We start from the raw sequence: 8551 nt of genomic DNA, 5'->3' as shown, positions 1-8551 counted from the left end.
ACAGCCAAGCCTGCAGACGTTGAATCAATATAAAAAAGATTGATTCATCAATGCAGCTAGGTCGCCTGTCTGACACTAAGTTATATTTCAAAACTAAGGATAGCCTACACTTACGCTTTTTCTAACAAAAAAACGGCAAGCGGCGCTAATTCGACTCTCGAGGTGAGCAACACATTTAGGGGACAGCTTTCCATTTAGCCCCACCTAGTGGATGAAGTAATTCAGACATAATCTCGGTGATCGAACCTGCGTCAGTGATTCAATGCCTTTACAAGAGCGTGAAACTGCCAGGAATCTATCGGAGGCTTTTTCAGTCCGAGAATAAAGATTCCAAGCAGTCCGTTCGGTCAGTATAGATACACATTCAGTTCTAATAGCAAACGAAAATCAGGAGACTATGGTAAAATTCTTGGCTTGAACGGTAAAGTTTTTTCCTTGGAAAATTAATCCTTTTTCAGTCTAATAGTAAACTCATCTTAGCTAATGCTGACAAGCTCTGTTCAAACTGTAACGCCCTCGGGAAGAGGGTGTTAGGACCATAAAGACGGCAAGATACGTCATGCGATGTAACTCCTTGGTCAATGCTGAGATATTTTTCAGTGATTTGGAAACTGCACGGTTCGTTTAAACATACACTAGGTACAAAAGCAGTGAGAATTTTATAAAAGTACTTTAACACTGAATTTCAGAATTAAAATTTCCATTTTTTGTTCGCATGGATAGATTTTCTTACGAACTATCCCATGCAAACATCAAGAAACGGGCGTACATGACCAATTTTGCTCAACTGTTTTAGTCTTCTCAAACTGTTGTCAAAAAACAACATCGTAACATAGTCAAAACAAAAACACTCTTCTAAAATTTATTATGCACAGACGTGTAACGGCAAACAAAATCTATGCTGCCTTTAAAAGAATATATAATTTTTGTAGAATAAGCAAGAGGAAATTCGAAGCACAAAGCCCATCTACTTGAAAGGTGTTTGTATGAACAGCCCTATAGCCCACTAAAACAGTAAAGCATGATTATTCAAATATTTCAAAAACAATTTTGCAAGATGCTTCTCGAACAGAGATCTATTCTTTTCCTCCTTCAAACACGGCCATTTTTCCTCCCATGCCCGCTTTTGCCTCGACGTTTTCTCTCCAGTCTTTTACTTCGGCCTAAAGATCATGTTGAGTTATCAGCCTATGCAAAAATAAAAACTACGCTTTTACAGCAGCGCTAAATCTTGCAGTAGCTCAAAGCATGGATTCCATGCTCAAGCATGCTAGAAACGCTGAATGCAGCTTTAAAGTCTATTTCCAGATGTTACACCCAGTAAAAAGATGCAAGCTATACTTTTTTGAAAGTCAGTAAAAACAGAATGCTCATGTTTTTGAAAGATTAAACTTAGGTTTAAAAGTAGAGTAGGCTTGTTTTTATTAATTTATTAGCCTCCTTTAGTAGGTAAACACATTTTTTTCTTCACACATCCCCTCATGATTTTTAACCAATCAGATAATTGTAGACCTATCACTTCATTTGTACAACAACAACTTCCATATTCTTATAAGACCTGTGCATTGTGAGAAATTAAACATCATGTTCAGAGAGCACGTGTTTTCAAGCACTCCATCTGTGAGGAAGATCTCAGCAAGTTAATTTATGTTTAAGCCATGCTAACTTACATCTTCCTTTTTAGTTCCTTCTTTTTTAACGGATTTGAGGTTGGATCGAAGATCCATGGAAACCTTGTGCTTGGATCCGAGAAGAGCTCTCAACATCTGATCTGCGGACATTCTTACACGTCGCAGAGGAGGCCTCTTGAACTTTCCTCGAAGATCAAAGATCTTTTGGTTCAAATCTTCAATCTGTTGGTGACAATGATATTTTCATGGATTGCTACTTCATAGGTTAGGCCTAATTAACGATGTGAAAAATCAAGCTTGGTGAACCTAGCAGGGAACAAATTAACTGAGGTAGCCTACCGAATAAATTATTGAATATTTAGCCTTATGCTTTGGTGCAGCTGACAGACATTCAAAAATAATTTTGACAAAGTAAGAGCAATTTTAGCTATGTTGTGTTCATATAGGCCTACTAGTTTTGACCACAAATGTTTCAATTCTGGACTTTACAAGCACAATAAATTCATTCCTTGCCTTTTTCTACTTAGGCTACCGTAGACTGTAGTTTCAAATTCATTGACTAAGTCAAAAAACCAAGCAACGAGAATATGTTTCTTTGTCCATCGAAAAATATTAAGATTTAAAAAAATGTGTTGGGTAGGTAGGCTATTTTGTGCTGTTATGCAAAGTAGGCTACTTACCTCTTGGTCATTTTTCTTTACTCTGGCCTCTATGTCGAATCTTTGATCGTCAACTTTATCGATCTTTGCATGAAGCTCACGGCAAAGATCCTTGAAAAAACAAAAAGATTTGCAAGCTACAAGTCTTTTTTGGTTTAGTTTTAAATCTTTTTCATCTGACTGATGAAGCCTTGATAGGTCATTCCTAGTAGTTTCGCGTAGCCTACTTGTGGAGGCTTTTGACGCATGCCGGTCACTAAGATTGACAGATTAAAGTTTTCGATTGTTAAAGTCTTGTTGCCGGGGAATTATTTCATTCATTAGGTGCCGCTGAATGGAGAGCGATCCTTATGATGTGCTGCTCAAGCGCACACCCCTAGAGTCGAACCAGCTTTGCTTGATCTTGAAGCTTCTTCGTTCACGAAGTCACGCGCTAACCAAGTGAGCTATCGGAGCGGATGAATATTTATCTACAGTGAAAACTTCCCTGAAAGATTAATCTTGGTTTTGTACACTTTTAGAGGCTTTAAACCAGTAACACAAGCCCTGCCTAATGAGATGGAGTTTCTACTTTTCGTTTTTTTGTAACTGATTCCGTTTAGTAGATGTTGCTGAATGGAGAGTTGTCCTTGAAACGCGTTGCCCAACGCACACCTCGAAAGTTGAACAACCGTTAAGGGAACGTTCAAATATTACGTAACGCCTTCGAGGGGGAGGGGGGGGTTTATGCAAAGCGTTACGTTAGCGTCACATCGGGGGGGAGGGGGTTCAAGCAAAACGTTACGTAACGCTGTCGAGTACGGAATGGTAGTTTTTTGTGCTGAATTCGTAGTGAAAAAGCGTTACATGGGGGAGGGGGATTGAAAAAAGCGTTACGTTGGCGTTACATGGGGGAGGGGGGGTCAAAAATTCGGCAAAAAAGCGTTACGTAATATTTGAACGTTCCCTAAGTGATCCTTGCCGTTATTCAACAGATATCAATGTTACGGTACTTCGTTATAGTTCATAGTTGAATTGTTACTGCACAGTTGATTGGTGGTAAAAAAAAAAACTTGAAAATTGCGAAGATAGAAGGTTGCACATAGCTTGAAGCTGCAGGTTTTCGTCTGACTCACTTCAGGAGCTAATGTCAGAATAAAATAAACCAAAATGTGGTTAAGCATTTCAAACTTCCACTCGCGATTACTGCTTCCAAACAGACTAAGAATATTTTACATGTATAAAGCAATTGTTTTTACCATAAGATCCTGTTGCGACATTGAAGAAAGGTTCCCCAGAGGTTCCAGCCTTTTACTGAGAGCAGCCTTCTTCTCTTCAGCTTTCCTCTCGGTTTCTCTTTTCAAGTCTTCTCTGGCCTTGTTCAGCATCAGTGACTTGAGCATCATCTTGCGTTGATGCGTCATTTTGCGAGCTCCGGTCTGAATGACAACATATCATAATATATTTCTGCTTGCATTACACATAAAACGTTGCGACGTTGAAACGATGTAAAAAAGGTGAATTTCGATGCATGGGATGGAACAATTGCACCATGGAGTCCATTCCAGTTTGCAAGTTTTATACTGAACATCCGAAGTTAAAACTTCTACATCATTTCAATGCCTGCTTTTTAGAATACTGTAAGTTATTACAAAATCTTCATGGAGCATTTTTTTAGTTGTTTATTTTCTTGAATTTTTTTTTTTCAGAAAGCTTGTCTTCATACTGTGATTACAAACGTTACTTAAGTAAGTTTCTACTGGCGGAAGCTTTGAGGCTGTTCAAGCCAGAAGCTTGGATCATATGTCATGCACCATGCACTACTTTAGTTCCTTGCTTGATAAGTTAATGTTGCGCTAAAACAATTTCATTTGTTACAGTAAACAGTTGATCTTCAAAGATTAAGGTTTACTTTATAGGCTATCATTCAAATAATTTCCAGAAAAACATAAAGCAAATCTGTAATAATTCAACAGAGTACTGTAATGAGACAAGCTCAGAGTAGTTCACAAGCCATTTGAAGATGTTCAATTTAAGAGCAGTTATACTTTGCAATATAGACCACACTAATAAAGATTGGAAAGAAATATGACACAACTGATTTGATAAAGTCTTTTAAGTTTCGATTGATTGATTGATCGAATCTTTATCCTCGGACTGGGAAAGCTTCTTGCAGAGCTTAATCCTGGCAGCTTCGCATACTTGTAGAGGCTTTGAATCACTGACGCAGGCCCGGTCACAGAGATTGACAGAGTGAAGTTTCCAATTGTTGAAGTCTTGTTGCCGGGGAATTATTCCATCCATTGGATGCCGCTGAATGGAGAGCATTCCTTAACGTGCGTTGCTCAATCGCACACCCCGAGAGTCGAACCAGCACCGCTTGATCTTGAAGCTTCTTCGTTCCAGAAGTGACGCGCTAACCAATTGAACTATCGCTATTTGCATCCCAGGCTGTGGCTTTAAAACGTTTGATATGTCGTTCCACCATCGCAAACCGGCATTGCAAGGCAGCTGCTACCATGTGTCATGGGAATTAGCATATACATACGTCTCAAGTTATCATTATTTCAAATGTGATACCATGCGCGTCAGCAAAGTGGTAAAATAAAGATTAGTATTGTAACCGATTGCTCAAGCTGTGATTCTTAATAAATACTCATTTCTAATTGCCTCAAGTATTTGTGAAACCTAACTACGACAATATTATTGAACTTTTTCCCATATTAAATTTACATATGTTCAGCTTGCTTTAGCCTACTATTTTTAAGCTAGCTTTTGTCCATTCCTTTTACTTTTGGGTTACCGGTACTCGATAAGTTCTTTTCACCAACTTTTTAGCCTACTTTTCTTTTTCATCGGTTTATAATGTAGATTAGTTTGCTAGTTTTGGTTACTTTGTGAACCTACTAAGTTTGTGAATACGTGAAAAGACACATTTGAAGAAACAACCAAATTAAAAAGCCTCACACAAGTAAATTAATGAAACGCTGGCAGAGACGGTACCCGGTTTTCAACGTTTTGCGAAAGTCAACTATTGTATTTTTAAAAATGTGACGTAAATCTTAATAGACCTACAAAGTGCTTGTTTAGTCTACATGTGACAGACAAAGAACCATGCTTCCTTGTGCTAACGTATATCTAAATACATTATCTGTTCGTGAAGAAAATGTTCCTCTGCTGCTCAGGGATGTGTTAAACGCGTTCTTGTCTGGCGTAAGGATTTCCTGCTGTTGTTTTTCTTCCATCTGTTACAACAGGAGCAATGAAATATCTGAGTGAATTTTGATCTAAACTAGACCAATAGATGTGCAGGAACAAAGGGTGCAATGGCACTACGCCAAGAGGTGTGTGTGCAGGCGAAACCTTTTCATCTTCGTCTTTTTCTTCTTCTTTATAGTCTTCTTCGGAATCATTTTCTTGTTGCTCCTCTTCACTTTCAGTTTCAGATTCACCTTCGCTGCATGAAGTTTCTTCTTCAGTGTCAGAACTATCATACTTGAAAGAAATCGACATAAAGAATCTAATCATCTGCATCTATGAGGCGAAGAAACAATCTCGCACGTTCAGCCTATCACACCAACTAAGTCGTATTGAAATGGAAGTTGTTCTCCCAAATAAGTTGGTTCAATTGCTATGCTGGTTCAATAAAATTAATAGACCTACAAAGTACTAAAGTTTGATAAAAAAAGCTTTGTGACATGCTGGGAAAACTATTGTTTTCCCAATGGGCCTATTGTAAAACAAGTTTAGATCCTGTTTGGATAATTTTTTTAGTTTGAATGCTGCATAATAAAAGTGAGCCTTCGATTAATGAGCCGTAAAACCCGCAATGAAACACATGCACGGAAAAAGTTAGTCCGTTTTTTTTCATTGTGCTGTAATTCCAGATTTGTTACATTCCAAACACATTTGGTATTTCTTTTTTATCAGCTAGTTTTTTTTAAATGTCCGAAAAAGGAGAATTAGGCTACTGCAATTCTGATCTTTTAAAGTGAAGAAGCAAATTTGTCTTCGTTAATTTTTTTTAAGAAATTAAATGAATAGCTACGTACTCTGTAAAAAAAAGGCAAGCTAATAGTAGACACAGAAGGTGGCATTGCTTTTCTTTCGACTTTTCAACACTTTTCTTCAAAAGTCAATTCATAAAAACTTTCTTACCTGATCTGAGTCACCCATGGTGGTTTGTTAGAGCAAAGAAAATCTACAAAGCACATAAAAAATATTTTATTTGAAAGTAGCCTGCTTAGCCTGATACGGAGTGTTAGATTCATGTAGTAAAAGTTCAGCCTGGTAGTAGACCTAAAGACTTAAAATTGCCGGACAGCGCCGCATACTCTTTGAAGGTGTCGAACTGACACTTTTCCGATCATGAGGCTTTCACCACTTGGCTAAGCAGCTGGCTTTGCATAGCTTCTCTTATAAGTGCTGAACTTGTCAAATAATTAAGCCATGTGAATTAAACGATTACTTAAAAATATATATTAAGAACGATAAACAAGAACGTCGTTTTTTTATTTTCACGACCATTCAAACCTCAAGTAATACCCCTGCGCTTAATTTATTTTCTTAAAATTACATTTTACAAAGTCTGGGGCCTACTCATAACATTCAACTTTAATAAGCTTTGTTGGTAAATCATACGCTGGTAGAAAAAGTAATTTTACCTGAATAAGCAAAAGGTCTCTGAAGGAACCCTATCTTCTAACTATGTCCAAAGTAAGTAATCAGGCGGGCAAAGGCGGTTTGCTTTTCATTAAAATCAAAGATGACGCATCGCCATGTCTGTTGAACAACTTGACAAGTTGACTCTCGTGTGTAAAAATAGATCTCAGTGTTGCCATTTTTTTCAAATTCAGAACTCTTGTTGATGTAAGGTAAATTGTTCAGTATCATTATGGTTTATTTGACTTTGACATAGCTGGATATTTTGTAGATTTTGCATGAACAGTTTTAAAATAGAACATAATAATTCATTTTTGTAAAATCGTACAGATGTTGGCAACAATTTGGCAACGCTGTTGGGCACTTATCAACAGCTGCACGCGGCGTCACAAGCCATATCAGATATCTCTGCATCTCATCAAGCGATACATGCTCAAGTTCTGATTGCGTAAGGATATCACGCTTTGTGAATATAATTCAATGGATCCATCATCTTGGTACACAACACAGTCTACTCCAATTTTTTAATAGCTATATAGAATTATCCTGCTTCAATGGCCTACCGCAGCATGTGCGTTTGTATTATTTTACTTTTTTAATTCATGTCACTCAAAACTTTTTGACATCATCAAAACTACAACCAAAATAGCAAACCCGGCTCTGTTTGTGACGACTCAGCATTTGCATGATTTTAAAACACTGAAAAACAGGAAGGTTTTCTATTTGGAAGCATTTATTACTTTAACATTCCATTTTTATTCACTTGAAATCTTTAAGTGTAAAAGTGCATCGAACTGAAATTTGTATCTGACAGCGTTACTCAACCATTACGTCAGAGATGGTTCTTAATATCGCACCAGGAGAAATGCAAATGAGAAAATGTAAGAAATTAAGCATGAAATGCTATTAATACTGCAAAAAGTGCTCTATGCCTAGCGAAAATCCAAGCTAGGAGAATTATATCAAAATTAGTTACTAGTTTACTATATAGGCTACCTTAACAGCTTATTTCACCTAAATAGGATCATCGGAAATTTTTGTAACACGCTCATTTTCTGACAGGCTAAGCCTACACATGATTAGCGTATTCAACGTACCTACATTAAAATTGGCAGTGTTTGAATTTGAAAAAGCAGATAAGTTAGGATAACAAACCTTCGCGACTTCTCAGATCTCTGATACAATCATCTACCAGTAATTAACTTACACCATAAACTTATGGAATATAGCCTACAGTAGCTTACTCTTGTTATTTATTCGTCGCCTCCAGCTCTTCGGTAGGCTAATCGCATATTGCCGTTTTCATAAATCTTTGCCTTTTCGTAACATTCAATCTACGTTTTCAGTGTAGCTATTTTATAACTTATTGCTTGCGTAAGCGTTTTTTATGAAACACATCACATTTTGATAACCAGCTCAGTGGCAGAGTGGTTATTGCCTTCAGCTCTACTGATAGTAGATCTGAGTTCGATTCCAAGCGGAGTTCATAATAAATATTCTGAGAGAAAAATGTACCAATTGACAGCAATTGTTGGTTGGTTTATCTTTGCATTGAGAAAGCCTCTGACAGGTTATTCTTAGCAGTCCGCTCCGATAGCTCAAATGGTTAGCGGCGTTTGT

At 37.4% G+C, this 8551-nt stretch overlaps 1 protein-coding gene across 2 annotated transcripts; it reads right to left on the bottom strand.

The window, feature by feature from the left end:
• Positions 1-846: 846 nt before the first annotated feature.
• LOC145784244 (troponin I, slow skeletal muscle-like) lies at positions 847-7048 on the bottom strand. Of its 2 annotated transcripts, none has more exons than XM_082596031.1 (6): positions 6934-7048; positions 6428-6470; positions 3529-3708; positions 2312-2401; positions 1671-1853; positions 847-1163 (listed from the first exon to the last, which is right to left on the bottom strand). In XM_082596031.1, the coding sequence occupies exons 2-6, from the start codon at positions 6443-6445 to the stop codon at positions 1077-1079; spliced, it is 558 nt and encodes a 185-aa protein (XP_082452157.1). In that variant the 5' UTR covers positions 6446-6470; positions 6934-7048; the 3' UTR covers positions 847-1076. The 2 variants fall into 2 exon arrangements, with proteins under 2 accessions (XP_082452157.1, XP_082452156.1); XM_082596030.1 differs by lacking the exons at positions 6428-6470; positions 6934-7048 and adding exons at positions 5416-5514; positions 5633-5755.
• Between the last annotated feature and the right edge of the window lie 1503 nt (positions 7049-8551).

The sequence above is a fragment of the Aplidium turbinatum genome, chromosome 15 (genome assembly GCF_918807975.1).
Source record: "Aplidium turbinatum chromosome 15, kaAplTurb1.1, whole genome shotgun sequence".
In the NCBI taxonomy this organism is placed as follows: Eukaryota; Metazoa; Chordata; class Ascidiacea; order Aplousobranchia; family Polyclinidae; genus Aplidium; species Aplidium turbinatum.
The sequence above is the reverse complement of the archived record's forward strand: the minus strand, read 5'-3'. Positions and strand labels throughout refer to the sequence as shown.